At 43.0% G+C, this 23,275-nt stretch overlaps 1 protein-coding gene across 1 annotated transcript; it reads right to left on the bottom strand.

Moving 5' to 3' along the window:
- Positions 1–1,700: 1,700 nt before the first annotated feature.
- On the bottom strand, positions 1,701–8,816 carry mrap2a (melanocortin 2 receptor accessory protein 2a). Its single transcript, XM_066682580.1, has 3 exons — positions 7,951–8,816; positions 7,048–7,147; positions 1,701–3,672 (listed from the first exon to the last, which is right to left on the bottom strand). The coding sequence occupies exons 1-3, from the start codon at positions 8,471–8,473 to the stop codon at positions 3,228–3,230; spliced, it is 1,068 nt and encodes a 355-aa protein (XP_066538677.1). The 5' UTR covers positions 8,474–8,816; the 3' UTR covers positions 1,701–3,227.
- Positions 8,817–23,275: the final 14,459 nt, after the last annotated feature.

The raw sequence follows: 23,275 nt of genomic DNA, 5'->3' as shown, positions 1-23,275 counted from the left end.
AGTCATAAACAAACCCAGCTGCCTGCTGTTCATCTCAGTGAGTGGCATGAGTAATGTGTTTCCATGTTATGTCATGATTATATACTAGCCATAGGCACCTATGAATGTTTAATGCAGTATGTTATTGGAAGAACATTCCACATAGAAGCCAGAAAATGTAAAGAACAGGTCGGCTTTCTATCTGATTTCTGGATATCACTCTCTTCTACTGTGTAAATATGCTCTGCTGCTCTGAGTAGTTTTAATCAGTATCTCGGTGTATGTCGTGAAGTACACTGATCAGATTTTGACAGGACTTTAATTTTCAGTAACAAACTGCTGATAAATTTCATAATAAAGGTGATTATTGGAATGTGCCCCACTGAAAATACATGAGGGACTTATATTTTGATAATATAATCTCACAGAAATTTTAGTGAATTCTAAGATTATTATTAGTCTAAAGAAGCTCAAAGTATCTGTTTCTCTTTGCTCATCAGAAACCATGTCAATACCATTAGCTAAACTTTAAATGCTATAGTTTCTCCAGTTCTAAAGGTGGTGTGAATGTAAAAATGTTCTCCAGTGTTTATGCAGACTGGACATTTCACATCTTGACCTGTAAAGACGAGTACAGATTAATATCTGATATTTCTATTTCTATATTAATATCTAATATCTTTTTTTCTTTGTAGATTTTCAAACTTGCTTCATGTCAGACTTTGCGCTCACAGTCTAAATCTCCCATGAATTACCACAGTGGATTACATCCTGTGAAAAAGCTCTTATTTACTCTAATTCCTACAAGTTCTTTGTGAAATCCAGTTGGAGGTCCATAGCATTACTGCAGAAGATGGCGTTAAAATTTTTAAATCAAGGCAAATGAGCATGCTTAGGTAGCAGTAGTGGTTCTTTATAGAACAAAGCAGTGTCTACAAATACACACAAAATCTTGACACAGGGTAAGGTTCAGCTCTGAGGTGGCCAGAATGTTGTGGAGAAAGCTGCAGGTAGCCAGGAACAATCACACCACAATACAAGACAGTGTTTATAAAGAACAGGACAGAATGAATCAACCTGAAGCATTTTACAGGACTGTGACATGGCAGGAGAATTCTGGACAATGGCTTTAGACATAAACAGTCTTCAAATATACATCATAACTGAATTTGTAAGAAAGATAGCTTTATGGGACATTTCTGAAACTGATAGTGATTAGATGCCTGATTGTCATGTTTATTTTAAACACAGACTGTTTGAAATTATGACGGCAAATGGTTCAAATAATCAGTGTAGGATTCTTCACAAACAAGGAGCCAAAGATTCATTTTAAACAGTCTCAAATACCGACCGAATAAGTTCATTGAAAATGTCAAGTGGGCAAAAAGTGGGCTGTGGCATCGTCCAGTTAGACACAGATCTTAGAATAATTGTTATATTCATAAATATGTTGTTAGATTGTTTGTGTGCGCCACGTTACACACATTAAGGGTAAATAATGGGCCAAAAATTCTTAAAGAATCAGGACACACTGGCAATTGACTGGAACGAGTCCTCATTGGATTTTATTTATTTATTTATTTATTTTAAGGTTATATCCCATTCATCAGGATGGTAGTATGCAGGGATAAACAATTTCAAAATCAGCAATTTTGAACTGATTAAGCAATTGGCCGAATTTCTTATTTATTATTATTTATTTATCTTTATTTTATTTTATTTTGGCCTGTATGTGTTGTGACTGTGTGAATGTGAAACATGTTGGTTCTCTAACTATGCAGCAAAACTCTATATTTCTCATTGCAGGAAATAGCCGGTCGAGTACAGCCACTTACTTGACTTGATTTTATGATGTTTTAAAAATGGTGTCTTAAGACTTACACATGCTAGTTTCCTTTAAAGCCAGAACAAATAAAGTTTGGCTAAATTGCTGTTGTCACAGTATGAGCTTTGTGTATATTCTTTATAAAATAAATAAATGATAATGCTGATAATCATCCATAAAAATGCATGATTAGTGCCCTTCTAGTGCTATATTGTTATATTTGAAACTGAATTTTATAAACTGTCAGCAACAAGAGAAATACACTAAACAATGGCAACAAAGACCAGAAGGGATTCTGCAGAGTGGATTAGGTTGAGAACATTGAGGATATAAAAAAAAAAAAATGAAATACATTTCAGACAAGGTCAGCATAAGAATTATGCTACACAGTCCACTCACGTTTCCCTACTCTAACTCAATAACACTGTAGTAAAGGCAGTTCTGATAACAAAAATTTGAAATGTAATAACTGATATAATTTGGCACAGTTTTGAACAGGTCTTGAAATGTGCAAAAGACCATAGCAGCCCAAGTCCATACAATTTCAGACAGAAGTTCAGGCCAGTCTAGAAACTAAGCTTAAGCCAGAGACCAGAAATAAAACTAATCTGATGAGTGCGACCACTGATGCATGATTACAGTGGGTTTTGGAGCCTGGCCTTTGGGGAGCTGAGGTTTCAGAGTTAATTTTTCAGAGGCTGTCAGTCTGAAAAGAAGAACGATGGTTATAAAGTCATTCATTTCAATGGCCCTTTCTGTGATGTAGCTGACACCAGTAAATGTTTCGCATTTAGCTTAAAAGCCACCGTATGAGTATTTGTCGCAGACCTTCAGCCCAGTTAGAACACGTTAGAAGACTTTCTGAGATTACCTTTTAGCTTGGGGCTTGGGTTGCGACACTTCCGCCACCATACTTCACAGTGTGGATGCTGTTCCTTGCATTATGTTCCTTTGAAAGGCTTTCATTTCATATACATACACTGTAATAGCCAGTAATTGAGGTAAAGGCCAGATTCTGCCTTAAAGCCCTATAGTTCCTCCACTGTTGCGGACTCCAAATGCCTCAGCCATACTTGGTGATCCATTTTGTGTAAAAACTGTTTCACTGCACAAAATGTGAGGAATCTGAAGAGGCAAATGCGGGGAGTAAACACTGTGGCTTGCTGTAATGCCTTACATTGCTGCTTTTCTTGTTTTGGTAGTAGCTTATCAAGAGGCACGTCCATCTGAACTGGCCCACAAACTTGTTACCACCGTAATGTTGTGTGCTTGAATGATTTTTACCAATACCTTCATTGGTAGTGTTCAGTCTGATGTTCTGAGTAGATTTGCCTCTGTAATTATAGTCCATGCATGTTTTTTTTTAATGTCTGCTAATTTTGTACATCCATTTGCTCAGCCTGGTGGTGGTTAAAGTGTTGCTCTAATCTCTCATGTCTCTAATGTGATGGATGCTGCGGGAATGAGACTCGCTGTCCATGATGATCGGCGGCCCCCCAAGCAGTAAGTCGTCTTCACCCAGTGTGGAGCTGAGTTCTGAGTTCACAAAGTTTGGAATGTTGAAGTGAGCCAGGAAAGCGTCCTCGTCTTCTCTTGTCTCCACCTGTGTGCTCTGGACAGCAAGGCCAGTGGTCTCCACCTGGCTGCTCGTCTCTGTGCTGCTGGACTGTGCTTGAGCTTGGCAGGATCGGTCATGGGCGCGCTCCCCTGTCTGCTCTTCTTCATTGATGTAGCAGTTGAAGAGAAAGCGAGACTCCTCCAGTAAGGGTCGAGACAAACCAGCCCTGGGGTTGTCTGCGTCTCGCCGACGGCCTAATTCTTCAACACAGCTGGTCAGATGCACGCAGTCCTCGCATGGTTCAGCGCTCCTGTGTGAAAGATGATACATGAGGAGCATTTTCCAGATACACTAATTAAAAATGCTAAATTAATCAGAGGCTCAAAGGCTAGCACCATTCCAAACACAGGGGGTCTGCTGATAGATCTAGCAGAAGACTAACCATAGACCTGAATTTACTTCAAGCATGCAAGACTTGACCGAGAATATTGTGTATGTGATTGTGTGATTAGTATTGTGATTGCCACTAAGATTTCAACGGATTTAGAAGCAATAGAGAGTCTGTTGTCTAAAGTACAAGGCTCTGGAGCATTGGCACTGTGATATTTGGAGTGATGAAGCTGCATTTGGAATGAGTTACAGCATTAAACCCTGACCTCACTGATGCTCTTTAGGTTGACTGTCATCAATCCTCACAACACACTTCACGCAAAGCCTTTCCAAAAGAGTCTGTTACTGTGACAAAGAGGTGGAAAACTCACCGGTAAGACCCCTGGATTTCAGAACAAACACTGGCAGAGCAGATGTCTACATGTTTTTAGAGGGATGTGTGTTTCAGGCTGGTGTGTGAAGCATCTCTATGGCGACAGTGTGCCAAGCTGGCTGTTTGTTTTACGCTCTTGTGAAAACAGCAACACTGGATTTCAACAAATAATGAACATGTCGGCAATTGGGATGTTGAGGGGGAGAAAGCCAGAACCTTCAATCTGTTAAAACCAAAAAACACAGTACTGGCTCTGTCCTCGTTTATCTTTGCTTACCAATTACAGCATGATGTCACTCCTATCCTCCACCTAATGTTACATAGTGCAGTTTCTGCAGTGCTGGGCCCAGAGTGGCAATGACAGAGGCTCTGTTCTATCCCATACTATTCTATCTTTGTTCCCTATTCCATATCTGTGATGCATCACAATGATTTAGAAGCTGCAAGGTATAATACTGTAGTGTACCTTTTACCACATTCCACAGGGCAGGTATGTTTTGAAAAATGAATACCGTCCTCCGCACAGATTCCCCATTGTTCTAATGAGGAAATGTCATTTTTTGTTTTATTTATCCATCCCTATAAACCTGTTCTAAAATTGAAAAGGCTTATTCAACACCTTTAATGCTGCACCACATAAGATCTTTTGGTTAAAATTGAAAGATGTTCGTGTGTCAAAAGGAGAAATATCTCCCAAAGTAGTGTCCTGCTACTGAGACAAGTCCAGTAGCAGAAATGTAGCCTGAAATATTCAAACAGAGCCGTCAAATCAGTTTTTTCATTCCGTTTCTTTACCTATGAATGTCACATGTAGAGGCTCAAAAAGAAGTTCCGGTTGGATGTGCTGGTTACCATAGTAACATTAGTGAAGACATGGCTCACACTGCTGATGTGTACAGCACTGTCAGTCAGTGGAAGGTATGAGATATTGCTGAATATAGAGTGATGTAAATTGAGCAAGCTCAAGAAGCATGGAGCTTTGCAGGAGGCGATACATTTTCCACAAAAGTGAGGCACAGCATCTGATCGTGAAAGGAGACTTTCAATAAAATAATCCCATGTTTTCCTTTTAATGTCATTTTTATATCTATCTTTCGATCTACAGCAGAGGTTTCCATCACAGAGTTCTTTTTCAGTTCTCTTTTGTCACCTTTCCACTGCAATGTCCCTACTCTACTCAGCTCTTTTGCTTTTCCATGAGGCAAATAAAAAACCTCATCCCTGGAACTGGGTACATTTTTAGTCCCTCCTCGATCCATTTCCAGGTGAGCCGAGTAGGAACTAAACCAACCAGGTACCAAACAAGTAGAGCAGAGCAAAGTTGAGTAGAGTAGGTACCATACAGTGGGAAAGCACTACTCCTTCAATGTTGACATGCTCATAGTTATCAGATAAATCTGCTTGAGGAAATGATACGCTGAATTCAATGAACACACAGATTCAAAAATGTTCTTCTGCACATTTTGCGCAATTACATATTAAGAGTGTAGCTTTAAAATGATGAAAAATGTCTGTTCAGAAGTGTTTTTGGCATTCAGTTTGACTGTAGTTATGACTTATATATTGTGATGGCAAAAGAGAACCAAGCCATGCCTACATAAAATGTAAACCTGTTTTGTGTTGGTGTTGGTTTTGGACTGTATCAGTGGCTCTGGATCCTGGTCCTAGTGAGCTACTTGCCTGCATGCAAATAACGAATGAATTAACAACCATGAAAACCATGACTTGCAGGGCAGTGGCCCACCAGGACCGGGGTTGAGAACTGCTGGGCTATGATACCATTCCAGCATGCAGTTATAATAACGGCACTGTTCATTCCTGATACAGAAGCGCTGTGTGCATTAACAGTTTACATGGTAGACCTACCCACATCTCTGCGTCTCAGTGCAGTTATTTGCTCTGTAAAGAGAGCAAATTGGGCACATTAAGTAATTACTACGTGTGCTTTGGAAAAACTCGCCTTTAAAAATAGGATAATTTGACTGTAAAAAAAAAATCTTCAGTGCAGCCTGCATGGGTAAAACCCTTAGGAAGTGTTATCGTGTCAGTTTTCAGTTCAAAATTTAAATGTGCACAGACAATACATTAAGAAATTGTCAGGTGCTCAAGCCCCTCCTGAGACTCTATACTGTAACATGCTCTTCTTGGACCTGAGAGCGAGATGTATGTAATGATTTTTTCCCCCTGTTTTCGGCAGTTCCAGGGTTCGTTAAAGCCTTGCACTGTTACTTAGCCAAAGAATGAGTCACAGCTTTAGAGCAGTGTTATTTAAGGCCAAAAAAAGTGAATATATAATAACCACCTCTGAGAGCCACCTCGTTCATTTCCCTGTAAATTAATAAATGAATATGTTTAATTACCTGCTTTGTTTATCTACCATCTACAGAGACCTTGCATTAAAGTGAGTCTGCAGAGTGTGGGCTGCTTGTTTTCCTACATGCTCATGCCTCGCATTTTTAATGACAGACAAGGTTAAAGGTCTATGAAGTACTTGGGTGATGAGGCTCTGCAGAGATTAGCGCTGTGGTGCATTATGCTAAATGGATATGATCTTGGCTCTAGGGTTTGTTTGGGTTTTTTTTCTTTAGCGCAGTGTTCTGGTGGCAGTCAAAGAGATGGGTTCAAAGTATTTTACTCGAGAGAACCGGACCTAACACGCGGCTAATGAGAGGTTGGCAGGCCACACACGCAGCGAGTGAAGATAATGAGACACCAGGATGGGGACAGAACGGACAGCTCAGAAGTAAATGCAGAGGAAAGGAACGTGCAGTGACTATTTGGCTGAGCTGGAGCCAGACACGGATTCAGAGGAATGCACTGGGAGAACGGATCAGGGAAACCAGCCACGGCGAACTTCCTTTGATGTGCTATGCGCTTTAAAGACAGACGTGGGCTTCTGCTGGACTGTGGTGCGTGACTTACTCTGGATGTGGAGCTCCTGTCTTAGTCAGCAGAGTCAGCACGAAGAACATGAAAATGACAAACACGGCGAGGCCCACCCAAAAGCCAATCACAATGGAATCTGGAAGGTAAAATGAGAGTGAAACCTCATGTAAGACTCTGTCACTGCTTTAGCTTTTCTCCCTCGTCTCAGGCACTTTCTGCAGATCACATACAATGTCTTTGGTTTAGAGGAGAACAATCATTTTATATACAATCACATTTGGAAAGACTTTTATTTAAGAGCAAAAACAGACTTTAATCATGTCCTATAGTATTCAATGTGATTTCAAGTTTTAATCAAATAACGGCTTGTGGACTGCCACTCTGACATATTATTATTGAGCATTCGTCATTGGGAGCTGGGAGAAAATATATATAATTATATTTCTGTCAATACACCCCCCCCCAAACACACACACACTCACTCTCCAAGACCCAAAGATAATCATAGAGCATTATAATGAGGCTCTACCACTGCCTCCATTTAGACCCCCACCCCCTAAAGAGGCTGCTTCATAAAACAAAGCCACTGAGACCCCAAGCCCAAAGCTCCTACCCATCATACTGATGCTCTGAGACTCCCCTTAACACCCCCCACCACCACCACCAAAAAATAATAATGTGGAAGCTCTAAGCCCCCTTTATTACCCCCCACCCCTAACACCCCGAAGCTGCAGCTCATCACAGAGAGGCTCTGAGAGCCCTGTCATTTCTCCCACTAACCCCCTCCCCTTTCTCCTTGTTGATTACTCATTGAATCCATTAATTAACTGTGGATTCGTCTTCCTCTGGTTCAGATGGAACTTATGCTATCAAAATATAGATGTTTATTACTATTTCCAAATGGGAACTTCCAGGGCATGACCAGTGTCAGTCACTCACATCTGTGCGCCTTGAGTCCCTCGAAGGACACGGGCTCTTCATCATCGTAGTACTCGTATCTCCATTCATAATCGTTCTTGGCGGCGCTGGCGGTGCTGTTCGGCGGCTGCAGCCTCGGCATCTCTCCGCCGACGGAAACAGCGCGTGTGAGAGCCGGAAAAACCCCCGGGTCTAGCCCTAGTCCAGTCCGCGGGCCTGTGTCGTAAATAACTTCATCGGTTCTCGGAGCAGCGAGCAGGAAAAAGTGGACGGTCAGAACCGAGGAAGAAGAGCTCGTGCGTCCAGCGCGTTTCTGTGTCCAGCGCCAGTGCTCAAATCCTATCAGAAGTGGAGGTGGGAGAGAGAATGCTCTGTGAGAAGAGCAAGCCGAGGCTCTGAGGGTGGGGGCGGGGCTTCGCTCATCAATCGATCGACACGATTGGCTGCGGTGAGGATCAAAGACCCGGGTTAGTGCTGATCTATAAGGTGAAGACGGGTATACAGTATGTCTTCGCTGCAGAGCGGAGAACAGTTCTGACTCCATCTGAGAACTAGTCCTAAGATTTTAAAGTAATACAGGTTTAAAACCAGTTTCTCAGTGCAATAAAACCTTCACTCAAGAGTTCCCTTAACACATCTCCAGTCAGTGTAATCATTGCTTCCCTCCATTTTATAAAAGCTTCCTTTTAGCAGAGCGGGAAAGTAACGAATTACATGTCCTTACATTACTGTAATTGAGTTTTTGTGTGTGTGTACTTGTAGTTTTTAAAATGTGTAATTTTACTTAAGTACATTTTGCTTTACGTTTTGTTCTTACGTCCATTTTAAACATCGTTTACTGAGTAATACAGTAAATAATAACGCAAGAAAAAAATGCGCACCGGAAACTACCGGAGTGACTGATGAGCTGAAGAGAAAACCGTTAAAATCACAGGAGCTATGGAGACGGAGAAGTCCGTTACCGGTGCAGACCGAGCTGAGTGCAAAAACCCAGTCGAATTATTAGTTGTTCTGAAAAGAAATGAACCCCTGGCAATATTTAACGGACCACTTCAGCTTCAAGTGCAAGAAAAGCGACACATTTATAATGCAGTGTGAGCTGTGTTTGCCGAGAGAATTAGCAGCTTATAAAAACCCAACATCAAACCTACGCCTGAAGAGTATGTACATTGGCAGTTAAACATAAGATTTCCTATTGGGGGGGGGTGGACGACTACTGACGTGCAGACTGACCAATTAAATGCTTACAGAGAAGGTTATCGACCAATAACGGTAGCTCTTTAGTCAGACCGTCCAATCGGAAGATTTTAGGCTACTTCACCACGCCCCCCTTCTCACTCAAGTGAACCAATCGGAGTAGGGGAGGGCGGGACTAGTTTGTGAACGAAACTTCTCGAAGTTCTATGTAAGCTCTAGAAAAACAAAATCCCGGACGTTTGTGAAATTCCGCCCGGACATTTTTTAAGTCTAAATAAGAGGACATGTGCGGGTAAAAGAGGACGTCTGGTCACGCTAAATAACATACTTCACTGAATCTTTTGAGCATTTCTCTATTTGAGGTATTATAGCTCTATATTTAAAAGCACCTGGCTGTAGAATACTTTAATACTCTTTCCACTTCTTTTTATTAAAGGGAATGAGACACTGCAGGAATGCTGCAACTGAGGTAAACAATTATTAAACTAAGGACATGGTTAAACTTGGGTGTTTTTTGTAAAATTAAAATTTAAAAAATACAAGCTCTCCTGGGTTTTCACTTACCACTTAGATTATATCTAATAAATATAACAACTTTTAGATTTTTATGCTTGTAACACACTTAAAAATAATTTGGAACAGTGGCAAAATAAGAGTGAAAAAAATGTATGAAATGCTTAAGTTATACTGTTGAAATAAAGAGCTGAACACAAAATGTATTGAAAGAGAATCTACTTTAAGCTCAGTCTTAGCGACCAATGTTGGGTTGTGGCTCCCCACTTTTTGCCAAACCTTCACGAACTAGTTGTCAGTTCATTTATGCAAGATTGCACAGGCTTTAGGTCAGGATCTACCATACGATTTACCACACCAGACCTCTGTTCTCTGGGCCGGAGCTCTCACTGGCCAATAGACTACTAGATTAATTGGAGGTGAATTGGTACCAATGTGTCTCTCTCATCCCCCCCATAACCCCACCCCTTTATTCTCTATTGCTGCTCTTAACACTACTGTCGGCTGGATATTTTTGGCTGGTGGATTTCTCTCTGCAGAGTGAAGACACTCTTACAAGTGCAACACACGCTGTCATGACACTATAGAACTAAACAAGCGTGTATGTAACAAATTAGCCAAAACGTTACCGTAATCTCCTTGTATCTACACTCACCATTTTATCAGCTCCATTGATCGTACAGGAGCACTTTCATCCATCCATCCATTATCTGTAAGCGCTTATCCAATTTAGGGTCGCGGGGGGTCCAGAGCCTACCTGGAATCATCGGGCGCAAGGCGGGAATACACCCTGGAGGGGACGCCAGTCCTTCACAGGGCAACACAGACACACACTCACACCTATGGACACTTTCGAGTCGCCAATCCACCGGCAACGTGTGTTTTTGGACTGTGGGAGGAAACCGGAGCACCCGGAGGAAACCCACGCAGACACAGGGAGAACACACCAACTCTTCACAGACAGTCACACGGAGGTAACCCACGCGGACACAGGGGAAACACACCAACTCCTCACAGACAGTCACCCGGAGCAGGAATCGAACCCACAACCTCCAGGTTCCTGGAGCTGTGTGACTGCGACACTACCTGCTGCGCCACCGTGCCGCCCTAGGAGCACTTTGTAGTTATACTATTACAGACTGTAGTCTACCTGTTGGTCTGCACTCTTTCTTAGTCCCCTTTGACCCTGTTATTCAATGGACAGGACCCTCACAGCTCATTCTCAGCGTTGCAGTGACAATGACAGTGGTGGTGGTGGTGTGTTAGGTGTTGCGCTGGTACAGGTGGATCAGACACAGCAGTGCTGCTGAGATTTAAAACATTGTGTCCACTCTGTTAGACACACCTACCCGGTTGGTCCTTGTAGATGGAAAGTCAGAGACCGTGGCTCATCTGTTGCTGCACAGTTTGTGTTAGTCTTCCTCTAGTCCTTCATCAGTGGACACCAGACGCTGTTGGCTGGATGTTTTTGGTTGCTGGTCGTATCTCAGTCCAACAGTGACATTGAGGGGTTTAAAACTCCAGCAGCACTGCTGTGTCTGATCCTGTATCAACACAACACCTTAGGCTACACTAAAACATCACATCACTATTGCATTCGTATGGAAATTACATACGTGTGGGTCTGCGTTTTCACCTCTTTTCAGTGTCAACGCTGCATGCTTCTTCAAGGAGCTGAATCCACTAATTAGTAAGTGTGTGTTAGGAAACATTTGGACATAAAGTGTGTAAAACCTCAGAGTAAGTTTACAGGTAGACACAGGGAGATGCAGAGGCACATGGCCTCATGACTCACTGCAACCTGTATCCATTACTAATGATCTCACAGCAGGCCGAGCAGACCACCCTAATTGGCCACTCAAAACACAGAACAGGAACCTGATTTATTAAGCAACAGTGACGATGAACAAAAGCAGCCAAACTGAATATTCAGAAGATTCTGTGTGAGGCCATTATTCAGCCTCGTGCCCAAGAGGTTTTAAGAAGCTGGGTTCAGCCTTCATCCTAGATGTCCCTTATAGCAGTAGCCCATGTATTTTTTTAGAAACTTTATTCCTTAATACTCTATAGTCACATCATTTTTGCATTTATTTGAGAGGCCCACATTGACCCATGTCCTAGGTATATGCTGTTGTGTTCTCTCCCAAGGAATATGTGGCCCATCTGCAGTTCTCTTATGGCCCTCATTTGGCCAGAAATGACAGTGTTGAATTAGTGTGAATCTGGCTACCTCAGGTCAGTCACAGCTCCATCTTACACTGATCAGCCATAACATTATGACCATCTCCTTCAAGAGCTGGGTGGTAGGAGGCGGAGAGATAGACTACATTCTGTAATTTTAGAGCTACAAAGTGCTCCTGTGGTCAGTGGAGCTGAGAGAATGGACTGTGAGTTCATGTGGTCATAATGTTATGGTTGACCAGTGTATACAGGCCGGATATTTACATCTGGCTCACAAGAAACTGAGACAGATTTGGCCCAAATGTCTACTCTGTAGGTCATGCCAAGCGCTGGCTTGAGGGGGATTAAAGCCCTTCAGCATTGGGCCGAATAGCCATGGAACTGCATGCCGAGGAATGGTGCACCATCCCATTACTCCCCCCTCTCTCATTGCTTTAGGTGGCTTTTTAATTTTAAAACATGTTCCAGACATTACCCAGACTGTATTTGTGCTTTGTCCAGAAGAAGGAGCTGTGAGGCTGTGGTGCACTTTTGCAGGATACGGCTTTACTTCATTTATTTCATTCATTTGTCAAAATGTTTCATGTTTGTGGTCAACACAGTTGTTTCTAAGTCCAGTTAAAGGGACATTAGAATCATTGGATAGCTTAATGTGCTTTACGTCAGTCAACAGATGCCCACGCTGGTGCCTGTTTGATGGTGGGAGAGTGCAGGGGCCATAAAGAGCAAGACTAATTGTACTCTATTGTACGCCTGGCCTTGGATGGCTTGTGCATCACTAGGGATTGAACTCTGGCAATCTCCTGATTTTGGGCCAAGGTAATTGTTCTGAGCAAACAGTGAAGGTCTGGAAACATTTCATGTAGATGTAGATGGAAATGTTATCTGCAGGAACCCACTGATATTTAAAAAACAGCAAGTGATTTTGTTTTTTTACACTTTATTAGAAGGCTTTATAACACAAATAATATCACAGAATAACATTTCAAACTAAATATTCGGTCATTCATTATCTGTAACCCTTATCCAGTTCAGGGTCACGGTGGGTCCAGAGCCTACCTGGAATCATTGGGCGCAAGGTGGGAACACACCTTGGAGGGGGCGCCAGTCCTTCAAAGGGCGACACACACTCACACATTCACTCACACACTCACACCTACAGACACTTTTGAGTCGCCAATCCACCTACCAACGTGTGTTTTTGGACTGTGGGTGGAAACCGGAGCACCCGGAGGAAACCCACGCGGACACGGGGAGAACACACTAAACTCCTCCGGAGAGGAACTTGAACCCACAACCTCTAGGTCCCTACCTACCTCTAGGACACTGCCTGCTGCACCACCGTGCCGCCCTCAAACAAAATAATTTTACAAAAACTTGTCTCAGTAAACAGCCTTTGAGAAGTTGTTTGTTTTGTTTTGTTGAATTTGTTGTGAAAATGGGAGAATGCTTACATTTTTAATTACGATTATACATGACCTAAAAATGTTTCAAAAGTTATTTGTACACCAATTACTTGTGGTGGTACTATAACTCAACTACTCATAGTGCACCCCTAGTGGACACAGTAGGATTGTGCATTGGACTAAGCATTGACCCTGTCATCAGGAGTTCATCAGATTGATTATAGTCATATTGATTATAGAGTTCTAAAGAGCACTCCTAGCCTCCCTCTGTGGGCAACATCCACCACCCATTTCTCAGCTCGTGGTGCTAGCGTAGGTGTCGTTTAGCTGATGTGACAGATCTGGGCAGTGCAGATCTGGTGGTGCGTTAAAGTATTGCAATAATTGCAGTTTGAAATGAAGCAAAGGCTGGTGGCACTGTAGGTGACAAGGGGAGGTATTGGCAGGGACTAATACTTATTAAAACTATTTAAACATTTAAATTCGTACATAAACCCAGGTTATTTGAACACAATATCACTTTGAATAACAAAACAAGATTAAACATGAGTGTAAATCACGTTAGCCTTCAAACTCCAGTAGTGAGAACTCCAGGGCTGGTTCATCAGACTCCACAAATCACCGGCGTGTCACAGACAAGGAAGATCTGCCTCTGGGGAAAGGTGTGGAGAGTTTTGGAGAGGATGCAGGTACAGGAATTCACTCACCCTTCGGTGCATGGGTTTATTGGCTTTCTGAAAGATTGTTATTATAAAATTGACTTGTAATCAAGTGAATTGAGCAAAAGCATTGAAGAAAATCAGAGCAACGCTATGTTGTAGGTATCCTGCAGATGACTCATTTGATTGGATAATATCTGAGTTCATTTCTGTTCCTATACCATTTATGAGCTCTTTTAAACATATGAATTATGGTTATAACATGACAGGGACCACACAGCTCCAGGCTCCTCGGGTCACCGACTGTGTAGAAATTGGTGTGTTCTCTCTGTGTCTCTGTGGGTTTCCACTGAGTGCTTCAGTTTCCTCCCGCAGTCCAAACACACGTTGGTATGTAGACTGACTGTGTGAAATGGCCCACAGGCTTTTGTGTGTGTGTGTGTGTGTCTGAGTGAACGTGGTATAATGCCCACAGGTGTGTGTGTGATTGACAGAGAGGGAGAGACTCTGGTGTTTTTTCTGGTGAGACTTGGGGGAATCTCCTTTCAGAACGATGTGTAGTCCAGGGCTAGGTACAATCCCAGTCTGGGAAGCTGACCCTACACATAACATAGCTGCTGAACTTCAGGCTCAGAGCTAATATTTCACTGTACTGTGATGATGTGCAAGAAATATATAGCATTTTATTCTTTTTTTTATTTACAGTTAAAATAAACTTCACAGAAATGAAGATATATTACAAGACCAGATTAAACAGCTGTGAAACGGCGCATGGTTTTGACAGAATGGATATAGACGTGTGTTTGCTTGGACACTGGGAATGGCAGCATGCTATGGCTTCAGCTCCTATAAATAATACAAGAAAATGGTGGTGTTAAATGCAGTAAGTGGAAGGTAATATTGTAAATGATATTATGCTAATTGTTTGTGTATACTTTAGTGTCTGTGCTAGCATAATTGTGCACTAAAAATGGTGGTTAACAGTGGGTCTACAAATGCTTGGGAAAGTATATATCTGTCATTACTTAAGTAGCAGTACTTCAGTGGATGTAACTAAGCAAAAACACACCTCTCGTATCTATCTACTGATGGTTATTTATAAACTGTGGTTTCATTCAGGATGTCTAGCTCACCTCTGTACGGCTTGAGTGTGTAATCTCTTTCATATTTGTAGGTAGAAGTGTTGTAGCATCAGCCCCAGTAGAGCAGCGTAGCATCCATGCACTGTTGATGGAACCTGGTGGTCAAAGAAATTCAGTTTTATTATTCCAGAGAGGTCTAGTACAGTTATACGTTCACATTTTGTCGCTCCGTCTAATAACAGGCTGAATCACATGGTGTACTCTGAGGTTGACTCATAGCTGACTCGTATCTGGTGATTAGAATTAGTTCATTCACGCCCTGTGATGGACATGTGACCGGTCCAGTGTGTGTCCTTGTCTTAGGACCAGTGATTTCGAGTGGCTTTTAGAGCCCGTGACCCTGATCAAGAGGAAGAGCTACAGAAGATATGTAATTATTGTGGTCATTGACGTAATTAGTGATTAACAGCTAGGGTTCTTACGTCTACCAAGCGCACTTCACATATTACACCTGTCCTACAGCCACTGCACTGGCTCCCTGTTATTCTCTGATAATATATAAAATTCTTCTTCTAACCTTTAAAGCTTTACATGGCTTGGCTCCTGCTTAACTTTCCGATCTGATTCTCCCTTAGCGTCCCTCACACACACTTAGATCACTTAGATCTACCAACACTGGACTTCTTACTGTTACTCAGTGGAAATATGCTCTGCATTCAAACAGTTGCTTCAAAAGAGGAGTGACTTCAGTCGTGTGGAGGTGGTTTGGATATAAATTATCAATATTCTAAATATTTTTTATACAGTGTCAGAATCTTGGTAAGTTACGGTTCTTTACAAAATAAGCAAATGTTTACACATTTATTTGTTGTTCCTTCTGAATATTTGAAATTGTTAGATTTGTACTAAAATAAATAAATAAAATGTAATTAATCTAATTTTAGTAAGAAATTAAATATAATATTTGTTATAGGGCGGCACAGTGGTGCAGCAGGTAGGTGTCGCAGTCACACAGCTCCAGGGGCCTGGAGGTTGTGGGTTTGATTCCCGCTCCGGGTGACTGTCTGTGAGGAGTTGGTGTGTTCTCCCTGTGTCTGTGTGGGTTTCCTCCGGGTGACTGTCTGTGAGGAGTGTGGTGTGTTCTCCTTGTGTCCGCGTGGGTTTCCTCCGGGTGACTGTCTGTGAGGAGTGTGGTGTGTTCTCCCTGTGTCCGTGTGGGTTTCCTCCGGGTGACTGTCTGTGAGGAGTTGGTGTGTTCTCCCTGTGTCTGCGTGGGTTTCCTCCGGGTGACTGTCTGTGAGGAGTGTGGTGTGTTCTCTCTGTGTCTGCGTGGGTTTCCTCCAGGTGCTCCGGTTTCCTCCCACCGTCCAAATACACACGTTGGTAGGTGGATTGGTGACTCAAAAGTGTCCGTGAGTGTGTGAGTGAATGTGTGTGTGTTGCTCTGTGAAGGACTGGCGCCCCCTCCAGGGTGTGTTCCCTCCTTGCGCCCAATGATTCCAGGTAGGCTCTGGACCTACCGTGACCCTGAACTGGATAAGCGCTTACAGATAATGAATGAATGGATGAATGATTTTGTTATAATAGTGTGTTCTTGAAATGAATACAATTATTTTCTGTGTTTTTTCATATCGCCAAGAATATCGTTATTATTGCCATTATTTTAGGGCCATATTGCCCACCCCTAATTTCAGAGTACCCCAAGCCTATTGCTGCTGATGATGATTTACTTCTCCTCTTTAAAACTCCTTCTCATGCTGTAAAGCGGAGTGATACGTGTAAAACTCTATATCAGCACTCGTTAAACACCTCTCTTCCAATCAAATGACTACAAGATTAACTGTGTTACACTTATAATTAAAGGGGACGTATTCCACCCCTTTTCCACAAGTAATCACAGTTCTGGGGTCTTGCTGAAAAGCTTTGGTCAAAATATCCTAAGGATCAAACACCACAGCAGTATTTTCCCCTGTTTATACAGAAGATGGAAGATGCAGCACAAAATTAGAAAGACCCATTTAATCCAATGTTTTGTGTTTAGGCCAACATTAGGGTTGGTAGGCTCCAGATCCCCTAATTAATGTAAACATGCACTGACTGTGTAATCATTTCCTAATACACCCTCTGATTTTGTCCATTTTAATGTAAATCCTCTCAGTCAGTTTCATGCCAATTGACACGTATTTATTTAATAAGCCATTGTAAATGTCTACATACGTCCTTCACCGTTTTCACGAAGGGATTATGCAGATGTGTGCAGTTCCTATGAACACTGCACTGGGTAATGTGTTATAGACTGTAAACTGTAGAAAAGATCTGATGTTGAATGTACCTTGTTGGAGCTGTCGCCACTTGAACTGAGAATTTTATAAAGATCATAATCTACTTCCTGGTCTGAAACGACAATATAAATGATACAGTTCAATAAAAAAGAATTATAGCTGTAACGAGTTGCATTTTAGATGTTTCTGTCATAACATACCATTGTACTCAAAGATGAATTGACTATAATCTGGACTCGGCGTCACTTCTGTGTATGGCTCATCTGTGTATGGCTCATCTGTGGTACCTAGAAGGAAAAACACAAACATTCAAAAGACCTTTCGATAGCACTTTCAACCACTTGTGAACACTTTTTTTTATTGGCCCGTCCACCTATTGGTGTGTTTATGAACTGTGGGAGGAAGCCCATGCAGACACAGGGAGAACACACATCATAATGATGACTTTAGGGATCTTATAAGTGTCCTCTTTCATATTTCAGGGTGCTTGTTTTCGCCAAGATGAAAAGCATGTGAATATGAGACAATACGATAACACAAGGTTGAAAGACTTGGCAGTGGATACTGGTTGAAGTCAGTGTGTTGTGGTTGTCAGCCGTCTCAAACAGGCTGAGACATTTCAGTGGAGTGCACACATTGTTGTAGATCAGCACTTGTTCAGTTTCTGGTAACTCAACCTTGGCACTTCGGTTCTTTGCTCATGGAGAACATGTATAGGCAGCACTCTGGAACATTGTACAGCTTGGCCTCATATAGCTCGGAGTGGAGTGCTTTCCTGACAGCTTTGAATATTTTCTTTTCATTCTGAATCAGTGGCTCAAATCATTGCTGTCTTCTCCTTTGTTTACTTTTAGTAATTCCCCTTTTTGTGATTCCCTTAGGCATGACATTTTTAATGTGGAATGACTCACGTATATCTCTAGATGTCCCAGTGTTTGTTGTAACTATGGTTCTCATACTAATACTAGGAAATCTTGTAAATATCAGCAGGCTTCTGACACCCCATATCAGTCATTCAGACGTCCAAGTTTGTGAACACCTGCTTATCAACATCATTAGAGAAGGCTTTTACACTGGGGGCGGCATGGTGGCGCAGCAGATCTGGGATCTGGAGGTTGTGGGTTCGATTCCCGCTCCGGGTGACTGTCTGTGTTCTCCCTGTGTCCGCGTGGGTTTCCTCCGGGTGACTGTCTTTGAGGAGTGTGGTGTGTTCTCCCTGTGTCCGCGTGGGTTTTCTCCGGGTGACTGTCTGTGAGGAGTGTGGTGTGTTCTCCCTGTGTCCGTGTGGGTTTCCTCCGGGTGACTGTCTGTGAGGAGTGTGGTGTGTTCTCCCTGTGTCCGCGTGGGTTTACTCCGGGTGACTGTCTGTGAGGAGTGTGGTGTGTTCTCCGTGTTTGCGTGGGTTTCCTCCGGGTGCTCTGGTTTCCTCCCACGGTCTATAAACACATGTTGGTAGGTGGATTGGTGACTCAAAAGGTGTCCGTAGGTGTGAATCTGTGTGTGTGTTGCCCTGTGAAGGACTGGTGCTGCTTCCAGGGTGTGTTCAATGCCATTGATACCCACCACGACCCTGAACTGGATAAGCGGTTACAGATAATGAATGAATTTTACACTGGAACATGTAACATTCCTGTGAGGATTTGACTGCACTCAGCCAGAGAGCATTAACGAGGTCAGGAAATAAATCTTTCCAAAGGTGTTGACTGGTAATCCATCATTCCAGAAAATGTGGTTCCACTACTATCACTCCAGTCAACACTTGGCATTAGACACAGTGACTTCAGACTCAAAACTCCAGCATGTCTCATTCTAATGGCAATGCATTCCTTTCAGGTTAAACTTGTTTTCTGTGCAAAAGTCATTTTCACCTGCAGCATCAAATGAACTAAAATTAGAAATATATTTGAAGTGATATGACTGAAGAAGACTGATGCTGATAATCAGTAAAGCATAGAATTCCATCCTGTCCAGTTCTCTGCCCAATCCGACTATGTCCAGTTCCCAGTGCTAGACTTCCCATCCTCTTTTTCCCAATTCTACAAAATAGGGTTAAGACCATCACGTTTTTCCAGAAACATTTAAAACTAGGGACTAGATGTTTTCTTTGAGTGCTCCTAATACATCAGAGAGCTCTTCACACTTGGAGGAGAACACTGAATGCCAATCCTATTACTTCAGCTAATTGATGTCCATGTTAGTAAAACTACACTGATTAGTCATCCTCTCCAACCCCAAGAGAACCTGTGCAGTTGTGTTCTCTTGGATTGATTTGTTAACTCTTATAATGAAATGGGGAAAATCCCTCAAAAAGTTTCCTATGTACCCATCTGGGAGATCCGGATGCTGATGCTGCTGGTGATATCAGACAGGCCACAGCATGAACAAACCTTACACTCTGGGTCTCTGACTCAGAGACATGATTCATAAAGTTGAATAGACACTTGAGGCGACACAGATCCAGTCCAAGCTTTTCATATCAGACTGATATTAGAGAAGATCCTGAAAAGAAGAATGAGTTTGAGCCAACTGTGTAACAAATCAATAGTCCACACATTCATGCTGTGTATTTCTTCCTGTTGGCTTGTAGAGTGTTGTAGAGTAATTGGAGCAGTCTGCTTTGGATGAGTCTGCTTTTAGATGCTCATTTTCAAGGTAAAACTTTTTAAAATAAGTGTTTGATATAGTGTGTAAATATTCTGTTTTACAGCATATATTCATTCATTCATTCATTCATTGTCTGTAACCGCTTATCCAGTTCAGGGTCGTGGTGGGTCCAGTCCTTCACTGGGCGATACATACACAGACATATTCACTCACACACTCACACTTATGGACACTTTTGAGTCGCAAATCCACCTACCAATGTGACCGTGGGAAACTGGAGCACCCGGAAGAAACCCACATGGACACAGGGAGAATACACCAAACTCCTCACAGACAGTCACCCAGAGGAAACCCATGTGGACACAGGGAGAACACACCACACTCCTCACAGACAGTCACCCAGAGGAAACTCATGTGGACACAGGGAGAACACACCAAACTCCTCACAGACAGTCACCCAGAGGAAACCCATGTGGACACAGGGAGAACACACCACACTCCTCACAGACAGTCACCCGGAGGAAACCCATGTGGACACAGGGAGAACACACCACACTCCTCACAGACAGTCACCCGGAGGAAACCCACACAGACACAGGGAGAACACACCACACTCCTCACAGACAGTCACCCGGAGGAAACCCACGCAGACACAGGGAGAACACACCACACTCCTCACAGACAGTCACCCGGAGGAAACCCACGCAGACACAGGGAGAACACACCACACTCCTCACAGACAGTCACCCGGAGGAAACCCACGCAGACACAGGGAGAACACACAACACTCCTCACAGACAGTCACCCGGAGGAAACCCACGCAGACACAGGGAGAACACACCACACTCCTCACAGACAGTCACCCGGAGGAAACCCACGCAGACACAGGGAGAACACACCAAACTCCTCATAGACAGTCACCCGGAGGAAACCCACATAGACACAGGGAGAACACACCACACTCCTCACAGACAGTCACCCAGAGGAAACCCACGCAGACACAGGGAGAACACACCAAACTCCTTACAGACAGTCACCCGGAGGAAACCCACGCAGACACAGGGAGAACACACCAAACTCCTCACAGACAGTCACCCGGAGGAAACCCACGCAGACACAGGGAGAACACACCAAACTCCTCACAGACAGTCACCCGGAGGAAACCCACGCAGACACAGGGAGAACACACCAAACTCCTCACAGACAGTCACCCGGAGGAAACCCACGCAGACACAGGGAGAACACACCAAATTCCTCACAGACAGTCACCCGGAGGAAACCCACGCAGACACAGGGAGAACACACCACACTCCTCACAGACATTCACCCAGAGGAAACCCACGCAGACACAGGAAGAACACACCACACTCCTCACAGACAGTCACCCGGAGGAAACCCACGTAGACACAGGGAGAACACACCAAACTCCTCACAGACAGTCAGCCGGAGGAAACCAACACAGACACAGGGAGAACACACCACACTCCTCACAGACAGTCACCCGGAGGAAACCAACACAGACACAGGGAGAACACACCACACTCCTCACAGACAGTCACCCGGAGGAAACCCACGTGGACACAGGGAGAACACACCACACTCCTCACAGACTGTCACCCGGAGGAAACCCACGTGGACACAGGGAGAACACACCACACTCCTCACAGACAGTCACCCGGAGGAAACCCACACAGACACAGGGAGAACACACCACACTCCTCACAGACAGTCACCCGGAGGAAACCCACGCAGACACAGGGAGAACACACCACACTCCTCACAGACAGTCACTCAGAGCCTCCTGTGGATTGGCAGTATCTGTTATATCTCCAGCAGAGCAGTCTACAGTCATTCTTTCCCACTCAAACACACTGAAACAGTCCTTAAAGGACGCTGAGCTTCTGAATGTAAAAAAAAACAGAGAGAACTGTGTTTCGCCATAATTGTAGATATTCCCTTTAAAACTTAATAGTTTTTAAGGGAAAATATATTTGCTAAATTCTTAAGGCAATACTTAAGATTTTAATATGCATATCTTAAAGAGACTGCAGTTCTATGCCATAGCGATTACACACTGTACAGTGTTTGCCCATTATACAACTCTGAAGACAATACCTAAGGCCACTTTTGGAGTCTGTGGTTGATGTTTATTTGAAGCGATGTTCTAATATTTATCTTATCACACAGTGGAATCTACTCAACTACAGGGTGAAAAAAAACATAAACGCTTTTAGAAAACAAATACAGAACAGTGCCGGGAGGCAAACACATTTCCCAGAAACGTGTCTCCATTATTCAGCTTTAGTTTGTAGACTATAAACAGAAGAGCGGATACTTTCATTAATTAAGAGAACCACCACAGTTTACCAACTACGTATAATTTGGCTTAGGGTTGGACTATATGACAATACTTTTTGTTCTATACTCATAAATCACATCACTTTATATTATAATGAGTTTTAAACTGTGAGCATCATCAGTAGTTAAAAAACTGCATGATCCATTATAGGGAGAGTATAAATATCCATTCATTCATTTTCTGTAACTGCTTAATCCTGTTCAGTGTCATCGCCTACCTGGAAGTTAATGAGCACAAGACAGGAAAACACCCTGGACAGGGCACCAGTCCATCAGAGCATCATACACTCCCACCAGTGGGCATTTTTACACCGCAGTCCATCTCCCGACATGAGACTTCAGAAGTTATCAAACCTCCAAAACAACCAAATCACCCACTGTGTTAACTTTAGTGGACATTTGGGGAACAGATTTTCTTCTGAGGGCTTCTGAACTGCACTGGGTTGTGAAGTAGTGGAACTGTATTTTCTGGAGTAAATGAGCACCCTCCTGTACTTTTGGGAGGAGCTGGAGTGGCATTAATGATCCAGACCTAGTCATCCAACTTTAGTAGCTGACCTCATTGATATTCTCATGATGGAATGCCATCAGATCCATACAGCAATGTTCCAATATCTAGCTAAAAGCCTTACTAAAAGAGTAGAAGCTGTTACTGCAGCACAGAATAATAAACGTACCATTAATAGCCTTCATTTCAGAAGATAGATGGATGAAAAATGTTGGACACAGAGATGTATCTGAAGGTAGAGTGATATGATATTCCCACCCTGTACTGGCCTAATTTTACAAGAAGATACACACAGGAGTCATTTCAACATGTTTAAGATTGCGTATGTAGTGGAGTACAGACCAGATTTGGACAGATTGAAATAAAGAAATGAAGAGTTTTGAATTAAAACTTCTCCAGTCTGAATAGAACCTTTCCTCTGCGACCAAGTCACATTCCAGAGGACTGTCTGTGCCCGCGGGAGTGCAAAGCCCCACACACGCGCACACTCATAAGCTAAGAGCATCAAAGAACCCTTTAAAGTAACACATGGCCCCAACAACCCCGTCTCTCTTTT

This window comes from Hoplias malabaricus, chromosome 10 (assembly GCF_029633855.1).
Source record: "Hoplias malabaricus isolate fHopMal1 chromosome 10, fHopMal1.hap1, whole genome shotgun sequence".
NCBI lineage: Eukaryota > Metazoa > Chordata > Actinopteri > Characiformes > Erythrinidae > Hoplias > Hoplias malabaricus.
Note: the sequence above shows the minus strand (reverse complement) of the source record. Positions and strands in the feature narration are given on the sequence as shown.